A 14,203-nucleotide genomic window follows, 5' to 3' on the forward strand; every position below is an offset into this window, starting at 1 on the left:
CAGAGAAAGAAGGCTGAATCCAGAAAAGAAGCACCTGCAGGGTGGGGGGTGGAGAGGAAGAATGAAGCCAGGCGTGCAGGCGCTGAGTCTAGGCGGCCGTGGCGAAGCCCACCCTGTTGTTGCCAATGTCGAAAATGGAATAGTAGGACCTGAGGAAGATGCCTCCGAGGATCCACAGGGGTTGGCCACTGCTGGAGGGCAGGTAGGTGGCCTGGACCCCAATGGTGCAAATGCCATTTCCCTGCACGACACAGAAGGGTGGCGCTCATTCATTGGCTCACATGGGGACCGGGCGCTGTTCAGCCCTGAGCCCCAGGCCAGGAGCTCGATGCAGAAATGAGGGACCCAGACTTGCCGCTCTTGAGGGCTCACAGGCCAACTGAGCCCCAGAGTAGGACGGATTTCTGCAATGGGTAAATGCAGACTGCAGTGACCACCGCGGTCTCCTCTCCCCAAGTTCCCACCTGCCTCCCTTCTGCTCCTGATTTGGAGTAGGTCAGCCTGCTGGCAAAGCTTTGAGGCCAGACCAACTTGGCTTCCAAATTTAGCTTTACCCCAACTAGCTGTGTAGCCTTGTGTCTGTTTCTTAACCTCTCTGGACCTCCAAGTTTTCACTTGTAAAATAGAAATTAGCATCTCCCTCCTTGGACGGTCTGACAGCTCAGTGGGCTAGGGTGGGAGGCAAGGTGCTTCCCACAGCGCTGACCCTAGTAAGTGCTCAACAAACACCCCGGTGTCTCTCCGCACTAAGTAATAATAGACGACACTCTTCTGTTTCATAGCCTCGTGCCAGAGTAGGAGTTTGGAATCAGGGAGTGCAGAAAATAGAGCAGTGCTCACAAGGAGTTGGGGGATGGTACGTGGTCAGGAGACCCAGCGTGTCCGGCTCCCAGCCCCTCCTCACACCCATCACGTCCCTGCAGACTCACTGTGAAGACGTAGGAGTGGTAGGGCAGGGAGAAGGGCACGCGACCGATGAGGAAGGTCAAGGTGGGCAGGTTCTGGATGTTGTTACAGTCCACGAGAAACTGCAGAGAGGAACAGGGCCCAGGTGCCTCACCGAGCCCCTGAGAGGACCTGCCAAGCCCCTCTCCTCAACGCCCTTGGTCCTGAGCTGCCCTGCTTGGCCCCACACTCTAGTTAGTTCGATCTCATCCAAAGCCTGGAAAGTGTTTAACCCGTTTCCTTGGAGGCGCTGAAGCTCCAAGGGAATTCTGCCCAGTAGTAACCACCCTTTATCCCTCAGCACAAGCCTCCGGCCCCCCTAAATCAGCCTCCAGGCCCCCAGCCCCAGTCCTCCCAGGGCCCCCACCTCCAGGGCTTTGGGAGCAGCTAGCAGTATGGAGGCCAAGAGTGGGGCTACTCCCAGAAGAATCATAAATGCCTCCCAGTGGGCCTCTCCAAAAGAAGGGGATGCCTCCACCAGACACACCTGTCCGTACCGGTCCGCCTCGGCCCCTGTAGCCTGCAGAAGGGCACTCAGGTACTGCTGGGGTACAGTGAGCAGAGATGTGCCTGTGTCCACAATGGCCTGGCAGCCCTGGGAGCACCAGCCCATGGCATGGCCGCCAATGAGGAACCTGAATGGTGAGGAGATGAATGCCCTCAGCACCTCCAGCTCAGGGCATCTAGGAAGTGAGTGTTCCCCACCACCAAAGGACAGCCACAGCCACAGAATCATGGTGTACCTCAGGAAGGTAAGAACTCTGCAGAGGTTATTCCAGCCATCCCCCTGCCTCACATCATTCAGAGTCTATTCAGGGACACCTAAATGGCCATGGAACGTAGTTCTTTAAAGTTTCAAGGAAGGTTCTAGAAACACTGAAAGCCAGGGTCACTGAATGGTTTAAGTACTATGACCACATTAATCCCCCCAAATACACCATAGTTTCCAGTTAGTAAGCACATAGTGTTGGATCACAGGGTTTATAATGTTTGAGATTTCAGACCTTCTCCATTTATATTGTTCTCACCTCACCCACTTCTCCAGGCTGAGCTGGGCCTTCAGTCTCCAGCAGAGGATAGCTGTGGCTTTTGGGGGGCAGGCTTCAGGGGTCCCCTATCCCCACCTCCTAGCAGTACCTACCCCTGTGTGTGTGTGTGTGTGTGTGTGTGTGACATGAAATGCCTCGAAGCCTGTGACATCCTCAAGCCCCCAGGTCAGACTCACTCCTCAATGCCAATCTGCCAGTAGCGTTCCTGGGTGACGGGGGCCCAGTAGATCGGTCCCCTGTGCAGGCTGTGGTCTATTTCTCCGAATATGAGAACTGATCCATTCTGAGAGCTCATATCTCTGCAGAAGGCAAAGGGAAGGGTGAATCAGGGAATGGCTATAGAAAAGATTTCCTGTTGAGAATTCAACCTCAAAGAAAAATAGAGGTCCTGCCCTGGCTGCAGGCTTGGGGCCCTAAGAGCATGGCTATGTTTCCCACTCAGATTAGGGTCCCTGAGGGCAGGGCTGTGTCTCCCCCCTCAGACTGAGGCTCCCTGAGGGCAGGGCTGTGTCTCCCCTCAGACTGGGTCTCCCTGAGGGCAGGGCTGTGTCTCCCCTCAGACTGGGGCTCCCTGAGGGCAAGGCTGTGTCTCCCCTCAGACTGGGCTCCCTGAGGGCAGGGCTGTGTCTCCGCCTCAGACTGGGCTGTGTCTCCCCTCAGACTGGGGCTCCCTGAGGGCAGGGCTGTGTCTCCCCCTTCAGACTGAGGCTCCCTGAGGGCAGGGCTGTGTCTACCCCTTACACTAGGCCTGCTGAGGGAAGGAGTTGTGTCCCCCTTCCTCACTGCAGCTCCAAGCTGGGCTCCTCAGAATTCCCAGTGCCCCTGGTCCAGAGGCAGGGCCTCTGGGGAAGCTGCTGGTTGTGTGGCTCCCACACACCCTTCCTCTCTCCCTTCCACTTCTTGCTACTAGTGTTGTATGTCACTGGGAGTTTGACCCTGAGCCCCATTGGTCATTTTTCTGCTGGGACTGGAGGGAGGTGGGGACTTGGCAGAGAGGAGGCATGGATATCCCTGCTCCTTTCAGCCTCCTCTGGCAGCCAAGCCTGAGTGTGGAATTGAGCAGAGCTCCTAAGGGCTGAACTCAAAACGAATTATAATCAGAGGTGACACTATGTCAGCAACGTTAGGAACAGGGTAACATTGCCGATAGTCAGAGTCAGGTGATTAAGGCGGGATAGCAGATGCTGACTATCTCCAGAAGGTGGCCGGCTAACTCTGGAGAGGAAAGAAAGTCCCTCCCAGTCCACTCACCCCGCCCCCACTTCCTGGCTCCCGGGCCACCCACACTCAGTGGCTGCAACGCTTGTGTTTATGGTGAGGAAAACACCTTATTAGGGGCAAATGACGAACCTTGACCAGACGACTCCAGGACCTGGAGAGAACAATATATCAAAGCAGATGAGGCAATAGATTGTACACAAAAGAAGTGTCCAGAAGGCAATGAGCGAACTGTGGCTCTGGGCAGGAGGTAAATCCCAGAGGTACTGAGAATGAGCAGCCGCACTCAAAGCTAAGTTCACCCAGAAGAGGGAAAGATTCCAACTGGCCATGAAATGCGAAGAGAAGTCTGAGTGGGCTGGGGACAGACCCTGGGATGAGTGAAAGGGGGTGGACAGGGGGACAGTTCTGAAGCTCAGGAGGAAGGTCCTAGACACAGTGGTAGCTGAAACCAAATGCCTGCTGGGAGGCCTCCGAACCCCAAAGCGTTGAGTTCACATGTCTGGGGTCTGGGGAGGATGGGGGGAGACTCCCCCAAGCGGTTTCTTACCGGCCAAGGTAGAAACTGAAGACTGGGCTGGAGAGGAGGCCCGCCCTCAGCAAGCCCTGCAGGGCTGTGGTGCCCCTACCCTCTGCCAGTGCTGGGTAGGCCAGGCCCATGATGCCATCAAACTTCAGCTGGATGAAATAGGGACTCGGCTCATGCTCACTGAGGCCAAACTGCTGGTTGGAGACCTGGATGCTCTGGACCTGAAAGGGACACAGGGGATGGAAGGTGACACGTATAACTCCACTCATCTCCCCATAACCCTCCTCCACAAAGACCCTCGAGGCTCCCTTGTTCATCCCTTCCTCACCCCTGCCCCTTGCCTTCTTGACACGTCTTGCAAGGGTCAGGTTTTCTCTCAAGTGGCCTTCCCTGGCTGCTACCGCAGCACCCCCACCTCCATCTTCTTCCCCCTGCCCCACCCCCCTGACTTTAAGCTTCTTAACCAAAGGACCAGGTCATCCCCTTCATCGGGGTGCGCTCAGTGCGGGCTGGGTGACTGCATGAAGGGGCACTTGGTGTTCCCATTGCCTGGTTTGAAGCACTAGGTGCTTCTCCGTATTCTCGGGGTCTCTGGCTAATCTCCTGTCAGACTCAGGTCTGGGAGTTTCCAGGCCAGGTCAGAGCCCCGGGGAACAGCTCCACATCCTGGGGCACGGAGTGACCTGCAGCCTGGCTCACCCTCAGAGTATCATAGCCGTAGATGCCACTGAGGCTGCCGCTGCCATACTGCACAGAGAAGATCTGCCCGTTGCTGGAGTAAGTCGAGGACATGCTGGGGTTGAAGCGGGAGTGGCTGTCTGTGACAGGAAGGAGGGTTTGGGGAGGCAGGCTGGTAAGCGGAGGGCTGCCCACCTGAGCCCCAGCCTGGCCCCCATCCTGGAGCCTCAGCATCCTGGGACACCAGTCTCCGGTTGGCCAGCTGAGGGGGTTCCCAGCATGGAAGGCCCATGTGAGGTGGCCAGGCTTGGCCTCAAAGCCCCTTCTGACTTGCAAAATCTTGGGTTGTCCTTTGACCATGACCCTTGGTAGGTAGGTTGCCTAGAATCCTTTGTTTCCCTGACCCCCTTGCAGATCCCTACCTGAGAAATTACTCGTCAGCTGTAGGAGGGGATCCCTGCCTTCCCTCCACCCTCACCCCATCGAGAACCTGACCTGTGATATCTAGGGACACGGCCAATGAGGGACTCTTTGGACAAGAAGTGTCAAGACCCAAACCCCAAGGCTCTGGCAGGGACCAGGGCAGCCTTGAGGAGGGCAACATGGCCTGTCTCCAGATACAACTACAAGACAGGGACCAGATCCTATATTGTTCTCCCCTGTGTCTAGGAGACACGCAGTGAGAACTTAGTAAGCAGTGGAGTGGAATGGAAAGAATGTTGTAGACTTTGGTGGGACGGAATGGTGTGGTCTGCAGGGAACAGAATGGAGCAGAGCGGAGTGGGATGGACGGAGCAGAAGGGGATGGGCTGGAGCAGGTAAAGGAGCATGTGTTGGTGAGAGGGAAGACACAGAGACCACCCAGGTCCAGGGCCAGCCTCTTCCCTCTGTCTTGCATATGCCCCTTGACTCTGGCCAAGTCCCTGACTCTCAGGATTGAAGCACCCAGGCCCCACAAGTCCTGCCTCGCTCGCCCTTTCCCCCAAGGCTGTCAGGGCCCTCCCTTGCCAACCACTCTCCCTAGGGAGCCCTGCACTTACCACAGGCCTGGCTCTGGCACTGGACCGAGGGCACCCACAGGCTGGAGGAGCCGGTATCAAAAAGGACCAGAAAGTTCTGTGGCGGGGTCCCGATGCCGATTTCCCCAAGGTACAGACTCTGGGGGACCGTGGGGCAGGCTGTTAGCTCTGGAGGGATACAGAGACCCTCAGGCCCAGCCTCCTGCATGGACAGAGCCCTTGCCCTACAACCTACTCCAGAGGCAGAAGCCCAAGCCTATCTTCCATACTTGCCCAGAACACACAGACACTCAGTCAGGGCTGGCGGGTGTGAGAGAAGGGAGCAGGCCCCAGGGCTGGGTGGGAAGGTACAGAGAGGATAGTTGGCACCCCCAGGGCCCAGCCTCAGCCCCTGGCACCAAGGAGAGGGAACCCCCACAGAGGGTTAGGACTCACATCCAGGTAGGCCAGCGGTTCATAGACCATGCCAAGATCGCTGAAGTGGTATTTCTGGGCAGGGTCGTTCTTGTGGATCCTCAGGAACTCCCCCAGTAAGCCCTTGTCCTTCATGGTCTCACGGATGGACTCTAATTTCCTCAGGGGAACTCTGCAGAAGGGCTGGCATCAGGGCAGGGCCCTCCCTCCTTCCTACAGCACCTCTGACAGCCCCAGTCCCTCCGTCCCTCCTTGCCGCGCCACCTCCAGCCGCATCCCTCAGGCACCCAGCCCCTGTGTCCCCTGTGCCTATCATGCGGGGCTGTGTGTGTCTCCCTCTCACTCCTGCTCTGGCTCCAGCTTCAACCCTTTCTCTCTGTCTCCATGTCTCTTTCCCTGGGTCTGTCCCTCTGTCTCTCTCTCCCTTTCTTTCCTTCAAAGCTCATCTCAGGACTTGTTCCAAGATTCAGAAAACAAATACCCTCACCCATACATGCCCATATGCTGTCTCAAGGGTCCTCTTCCCGCCCCGGCCCTCTGGGCTCAGATATCCCATAAGTTCCTTCCCTGGAAGGGGGAAGGGGGAACTTTAGCCATTAGCCTTGGCAGGATACGTGCATTGTCTTTTTGTAAGCTCTACATCCAATGTAGGGCTTGAACTCAGGACCCCGAGATCAAGGGTCACATGGTCTGCAGAGTCAACCAACGAGGCGGCCCAGGAGATATGCATTTTAAGAAAGGTTTCAGAGATGGCAGGGCTCACCCCAGATCCTCTCCTATGGTGGCCCTCAGGCACCTGGCCCCACCTGAATGTGACCCAGCATGGGTACAGGGGACAGCACTAGACTGAGACTCAGAAGGCAGGATCGTGGGTCTGCCCCTGCTCCTAATTGTCTGACCTGGGGCCGATCACTGCTCTCCTCCCAACACCAGGCAGGTGGAAGTTGGCCTGGGTGGTCTGGAGCCCAGATCGGCTCTGGAATTGGAACCATCTCTCTGATGGAGTCTGGGTGTCTGCCCCTGTCTCCCTTCGTTCTCCTCCTCCAAGAACTGCTTGCTGCCATTGCCTCGGGGGTCTCTGAGGGCCACTCAGGCTCGTTCCAGATCCAGAAGTCCCACTCCTTTCTTTTCTTTCCCCACCTGATTCCCCATTCCCTCAGGACCCCGCCTTCGCCCCCAGTTCTCCACTGAACCCATTCACACTGAGCTCTGAAGACTGCTCCGGCTCACCGCCTCGACAGGACTTCCGTATCACACCAGGTCTCCGCGAGGACTCTAGGACTCTGCGGCGGAGCCGTCCGTCCTCACGGCCGGTGAGGTGGCCCGCGATGTCCTGGAAGCCATGCCTGCTCGCTCCCTTTCTCCTGACACCTCAGCATGGACACATTACGTTCCTGGTGTCTCTGCTTAGATGACTGTGTCATCTGCTAAATAAATTATGGGCCTTAAGGGAATTTTTAGCCCATGTCTGCCTATCCAGAAATCACCGTTCCTTTCTGCAGGAAGAAAGCACACCTAACATTCAGGGTCTGTGTGGACAGCAGTCACCCCGACTCTGTCCCAGGACCATCTTTCCTCATCATATGGGGAAGCGGCTGCGTTCTTTCCTTTGCCTGGAAGTGCCACCGCCAGCAGATTAGGTCCCCAGCAAGGCATGTAGCCATAGTTAAAGATTATTGAGAACACACCAGGACGACTTGCTTAAGGTAATGAAAATGAAGCCCAAGAGAGCAAGAAACAAATTAGTCTGCACAATCGCAAGGTGCGTGGCCCCTGCTAACAGAGATAGCATCCCTGACACACATCGCTGGGATGTTTTGCAGATCCAGGGCCGGGAGGGGAAGGGCCACGCAATCACAGTTAATGAAACCAGACAGACCAGGGACGCCTGGGTGGCTCAGCTGGTGAAGCATCTGCCTTCAGCCCAAGTTGTGATCCCAGGGTCCTGGGATCGAGTCCCACATCGGGCTCCCTGCTCCACGGGGAGTGTGTCTCTCCTTCTGCCTCTGTCTGCCACTCCCCCTGCTTGTGTTCGCTCTCTCTCTCTGACAAATACATAAATTCTTTAAAAATTAAAAAAGAAAGAAAGAAAGAAACCAGAAAGACAAGTCATTCGGTCTTGAGGTTGACCCAATCCCTGGCCCTTCAGAAGAACCCATGACCTCAAGCCCCTCATCTCTCATTATTTCCCCTTAGAAACCCTCACTTGCAAGCCAACAGGGCGCTGGGGACTTTCGAGCATTAGCTGTTCACCTGGGTAGCGCCATACCAGTGAATGAGCCTGTCTTGCATCACCACAAAAGCTCGGGGTTGGTTTTTCTTACTGGCTTGAAGGGCATCTGGCGGACAAACTGTCCTTTGGTTCGGTTACAGACATTTCACGAGGGCAAAGGCTGTGGCTCCTCCTGCCTCTGAGTCCCCAGCCTACACCTGCCCAGGGAGCCTTTCCCGCCCCAGCAGAAACTCCAGAGCAGAGACCGGTGGGGCGGCCCCTGGCCAGGCTACCCCCCCGCCCCAGGGCTCCAGTCCCCTTCCCCAGGCTCCTGCTCCAGACGCCAGGCCCCAGACTCACTTGACGACTGCCGCCTCCAAGAGCTGGAGGCTGACCAAGGCCACCGCCATCCACTTCATGATGCCGGCTCCCAACCGCCCACGGAGGAGGAGCCGCTCCAAGTTGGGCTGTTGCAGTGGAGCGAAGCCCTGAGCGCTCCTTCCGCCTTTATAGCTCCAGGTTCTAGCCTAGTCCCTACCTCCCTGCCCCAGGCGGGAGCCTGACCTCAGTCCCCACTGCACCCCGTGCTCCGCGTATCAGTTGTTTCTGGGTATTTTCCTTCTTTTTCTTTTTTTTCCAATTTATTTATTTAAGACAGAGACAGAGAGAGAGAGAGCACGACTGGGGAAGAGGGGCAGAGGGACAGGGAGAAACAGACTCCCCGCTGAGCAGGAGCCCGATGCGGGGCTCGATCCCAGCACCCAAGATCATGACCTGAGCCGAAGGCAGACGCTTAACTGACTGAGCCACCCAGGCACCCCTGTGTGTTTTCCTTCTTGAGGGTGGCCACAGAGCACTTTTCATCTTCTGCGCTTTTTAATACAAGCTGTGGAGGCCAGGAAGTGTGACTAATGGGAGTTGCCATAAGATCACGGATGAGAATTCTTCCTGTCTAGGAACGGAGGCATAATGTGACATTGCAGGGCGAGGACCACAGCCAGGTCCATGGACGGCCATAAGCCCTCCATAGACAGGTCTCTCACCCTCCATACTATTGGCATTTTGCAACATGTGATTCCTTGTTGGGGGGCTGTTCTGTGCTGTTTGGTTGTTAACAGTATCCCTGGCCTCTACCCAGGGATGCCGCCAGCAGTCCAAACGTTGTGAGCCAACAATGTCTCAGGGCATTGCAAGGTCCCCTTAGAGGCGAAAATTGTTGAGAATTGCTGGTCTGTCTATAGGTGATGCCCTCAGAGGTCTGACTCAAGTCCTGGTTTCCAGCCCCCCCAAACCTCGTAGTAGTGAGGTGCTGCTGATGGCGGTAATGATAGCTGGATCCTTAGCACCGAAGCTGGTGGTGGGGCTGGCGTGTCAGTGGCTGAAGTCAGAGCTATGTGCAGAAGCTTTGGAACCTTCCACAGTCAAATGGAGCTCAAATTGATCAGTGTGTCATCATGGTTCAGCAGGTGCTCGGGACACACCCACGGTGTAAATCGCACTGGCCTCTGGCTGTTCCCCGGGCGCAGGTCAGCAACCACAAGAGGCCTGGGGCAGAGGAGGAGGGGACACGCCAGACCTTCCCTCTCTTCCTCATTGTCTCTCTTCTCCAGCCCCACTGAGACTCCGCCCCTGTCTTCAGTACTCCTCAAATGCCTGTATCCCCATTACTGACCTCCAAGCCCTCATGTGCCCCTGTCCCACACCTAAGTCTCGTCCACCCCATGCCTCTCTCCCTCACCTCCAGTCCCTCCTTTCTTCCCAGCTACAAGCTGCTCATTGGCTGAGATGACCTGGAGCCAGCTTGGCACAGGGGAGCTCTCCAGTTTGAGGTGAGTGGAAAACGTCCCCAAGCTAAACCCATCTCCGCCACCCTGTACTGCACACTCAAGGTTCCGAACACATCTGTCAGGCCCTCAAGCCCCAGGCAGAAGGGCCACAACCAAACCCGCAAACACTGATATAATCCAGCCAGTGGGGGAGATTCGCCTCTGGCCAGCACCAGGCACTGCCCAGCCAGAGCCCTAGAGCCTCCCCTAGCCCTATGATGGGGGAGGGGAGAGAGGGCACTAGAGGTCTTCCCAGGATTGGCACAAAATGGGATGTACCCGCCTGATTGTGTCTCAAAGGCAAAGCAGCTCCCATTCCTCCCTGCAGTCCCCAGGGACACATTGGACTCTGGGACGGAAGGCAAGGGAATGAGGGACTGCATTCTCTGGAGCAGGGCAACCACAGATTTGAAAGGGTGGGCCAAAGAAAGGCATAGGCTCCTTGCAAGCTTGACAAATCCTATGAATAGAGCAGAATCCATGGGATCCCCTAAGTCTTGTGAGTCCTGGCGGACTCCCCGGGACAGCGCCTCCAGCAACCATTTCTGTATCCGGCAGTCCCTAAGAGTCTGACGGCTGCCAGGCCCTGGGGGTGTCTGCAACCCCAACTACTCAACCTGAGCTTCTGAAAGCAGCCAGACTCCTCAGCCCTCAGATGTCCCAAGTCCTCATCTGTCTCTGGCCTGACGGCATGCTCAGCTTCCATCACTACCCTGCACATGCTTTATCCTGTAGCCATAGTGACCGCCTTGCTTTCTTCCAAGAAGGCCTGGTGTTTGCCAACCTTCACACCTTTATCCATGCTGTGCCCTCTTTCTGGGATGCCTTCCCAAGCATCTGCACCCGCAAAACCCCCGCCTCCTTCAAGACCCGGTACAAATGCCATGAAGCCTTCTCTACCGTGCCCACCTATACTCACACTGGCCCCTATTAAGGAGGACTTTGCCTTTCCTTCCCTTATGGTGTTTATTTTATACCATCTTCTCTCCCAGTGACTTGTTCTAAATCTCACTGCCTGTAACTAAAAGACAAGGTCTCTTCCTGCACATGGCTCCTTCCACAGCTCATTCATTCATCAGAGTATCCACAAAAGTCATAGTGGTTTCTGGGAATGTCTCAGGAATACGGCAAGGACCGAGGCTGCCCCCTGCCACTGCTAATCCTTCCCCCTGGCAGACATCACTCGAACATACCACTCTTTCTCATAGTGCTAAGCCAAGGGCTTAGGATCCCTCCCAATCTAGCGCTCCACGCGGCCATTCCCAATCAATCTTGAAATGAGAATCCCCAAGCCCTTTAGTGGTGGGTTTGTTGGTTTTTTCCTTTCAATCTGAACACTGAATTTCATATAGCATCCCATACAATAGTACTTTTTAAAAATCAAGACATCTTGAAACTACAACTATTTTCACTGTTGTGAATTATCTTCTCGCTCTTCATGCACACTCTTGGCTTTAACATAGCCGTAACCAGTGTGCAAACACTGCTTCTCTTCTGCTCTTGTCGCTCAGATTACTACAAAACACATTGCCACGCATTAAGAAAAGCCATGTTCAGCATTTTTCAGAGTTGGAACAAAGAATCCTAAAATCTGTTATGGACCTGGAAAAGACCCCGAGTAGCCAAAGTAATGTTGAAAAAGAAACCAAAGCTCGAGGCATCACAATTCCAGACTTCAAGTTCTCTTACAAAGCTGTAATCATCAAGACAGTATGGTACTGGCACAAAAACAGACTCATAGATCAGTGGAACAGAATAGAGAACCCAGAAATGGGCCCTCAACTCTATGGTCAAGTAATCTCCAATAAAGCGAGAAAGAATATCCGATGGAAAGAAGACAGTCTCTTCAACAAGTGGTATTGGGAAAATTGGACAGCCACATGTAGAAGAATGAAACTGGACCACTTTCTTACACCATACACAAAAATAAACTAAAAAATGGATAAAAGACCTAAATGTGAGACAGGAATCCATCAAAATCCTAGAAGAGAAGGCAGGCAGCAACCTTTTTGACCTTGGCCACAGCAACTTCTTGCTAGACAGGTCTCCAAAGGCAAGGGAAACAAAAGCAAAAATGAACTATTGGGACTTCATCAAGATAAAAAGCTTTGTGGGGTGCCTGGGTGGCTCAGTCGGCTGGGCATCTGCCTTCGGCTTGGGTCATGATCCCAGTTCCTGGAATCGAGTCCCACAACTGGCTTCCTGCTTAAATGGGGAGCCTCCTTCTCCCTCTCTCTCTGCTCCTCCCCCCACTCATGTGCTCTCTCTCTCTCTGCTCTCTCTTTCAAATAAATAAAATCTTTAAAAAGGAAAAAAAGATAAAAAGTTTTTGTAGAGCAAAGGAAACAATCAACAAAACTAAAAAGCAACCTATGGAAGAGGAGAAGATATTTGCAAATGTCTTATCAGATAAAGGGCTAGGATTCAAAATCTATAAAGAACTTATCTAGCCCAACACCCCCCCAAAAAAGTCAAGAAATGGGCAGAAAACATGAAAAGACATTTCTCCAAAGATGACATACAAATGGACAACAGACACATGAAAAAATGCTTAATGTCACTAGGCATCAGGGAAATTCAGATCCAAACCACAATGAGCTGTCACCTCACACTGGTCAGAATGGCTAAAATTAACAACACAGGAAACAATAGATGTTGGCGAGGATGCGGAGAAAGGGGAAGCCTCTTACACTGTTGGTCGGAACGCAACCTGGTGCAGCCACTCTGAAAAATAGTAGTGACGGTCCTCAAAAAGTTAAAAATAGAGCTACCCTATGACCCAGCAATTGCACTACTAGGTATTTACCCAAAGGATACAAACATAGTGATTCTAAGGGGAACACACACCCCAATGTTTATAGCAGCAATGTCCAAATAGGCAAACTATGGAAAGAACCCAAATGTCCATCAACAGATGAATGGATAAAGAAGATGTAGTGTATATATACAATGGAATACTACTCAGCAGTCAAAAAGAATGAAATCTCTCCATTTGCAATGATGTGGATGGAGCTAGAGGGTATTATGCTAAGCAAAATACATCAGTCAGAGAAAGACAAATACCATATGATTTTGCTTTTATGTGGAATTTAAGAAACAAAACAGATGAACATAGGGGAAGAGAAGGAAAAAGGAAGTAAGATAAAAACAGAGAGGAAGGGGCACCTGGGTGGCTCAGTCGTTAAGCGTCTGCCTTTGGCCCAGGGCGTGATGCCAGCGTTCTGGGATCGAGCCCCGCATCGGGGTCCATTCTCCGCTGGGAGCCTGCTTCTTCCTCTCCCGCTCCCCCTGCTTGTGTTCCCTCTCTCGCTGTCTTTCTCTCTGTCAAATAAATACATAAAATCTTTAAAAAAAAAATCAAAATACCGAGGACATTTTTCAAAGAACTGGAACAAATAGTCCTTAAACTTGTATGGAAACAGAAAAGGCCCCGAATCTCCAAGGAACTGTTGAAAAGGAAAAACAAAGCTGGGGGCATCACAATGCCGGATTTCGAGCTGTACTACAAAGCTGTGATCACAAAGACAGCATGGTACTGGCACAAAAACAGACACATAGACCAATGGAACAGAATAGAGAACCCAGAAATGGACCCTTGGCTCTTTGGGCAACTAATCTTTGATAAAGCAGGAAAAAACATCTGGTGGGAAAAAGACAGTCTCTTCAATAAATGGTGCTGGGAAAATTGGACAGCTACATGCAAAAGAATGAAACTTGACCACTCTCTCACACCATACACAAAAATAAACTCCAAATGGATGAAAGACCTCGATGTGAGACAGGAATCCATCAAAATTCTAGAGGAGAACATAGGCAGCAACCTCTACGACATCAGCCAAAGCAACCTTTTTCATGACACATCCCCAAAGGCAAGAGAAACAAAAGATAAAATGAATTTATGGGACTTCATCAAGATTAAAAGTTTCTGCACAGCCAAGGAAACAGTCAGAAAAACTAAGAGGCAGCCCACGGAATGGGAGAATATATTTGCAAATGACACTACAGATAAAGGACTGGTATCCAAGATCTACAAAGAACTTCTCAAACTCAATACACGAGAAACAAATAAACAAATCAAAAAATGGGCAGAAGATATGAACAGACACTTTTCCAATGAAGACATACAAATGGCTAACAGACACATGAAAAAATGTTCAAAATCATTAGCCATCAAGGAAATTCAAATCAAAACCACACTGAGATACCACCTTACGCCAGTTAGAATGGCAAAAATAGACAAGGCAAGAAACAACAATTGTTGGAGAGGATGTGGAGAAAGGGGATCCCTCCTACATTGTTGGTGGGAATGAAAG

The 14,203-nt window shown here is 52.9% G+C and overlaps 1 protein-coding gene across 1 annotated transcript; it reads right to left on the minus strand.

Moving 5' to 3' along the window:
* Positions 1-8,483, minus strand: PGC (progastricsin). The gene is made up of 9 exons (XM_040643433.1): positions 8,425-8,483; positions 5,874-6,042; positions 5,460-5,577; positions 4,441-4,559; positions 3,763-3,962; positions 2,171-2,293; positions 1,433-1,580; positions 930-1,028; positions 1-241 (listed from the first exon to the last, which is right to left on the minus strand). Exons 1-9 carry the CDS (start codon positions 8,481-8,483, stop codon positions 89-91), a joined length of 1,188 nt encoding a protein of 395 aa, XP_040499367.1. The 3' UTR covers positions 1-88.
* Positions 8,484-14,203: the final 5,720 nt, after the last annotated feature.

This window comes from Ursus maritimus, unplaced genomic scaffold (assembly GCF_017311325.1).
Source record: "Ursus maritimus isolate PB19 unplaced genomic scaffold, ASM1731132v1 scaffold_29, whole genome shotgun sequence".
Taxonomy (NCBI): Eukaryota; Metazoa; Chordata; class Mammalia; order Carnivora; family Ursidae; genus Ursus; species Ursus maritimus.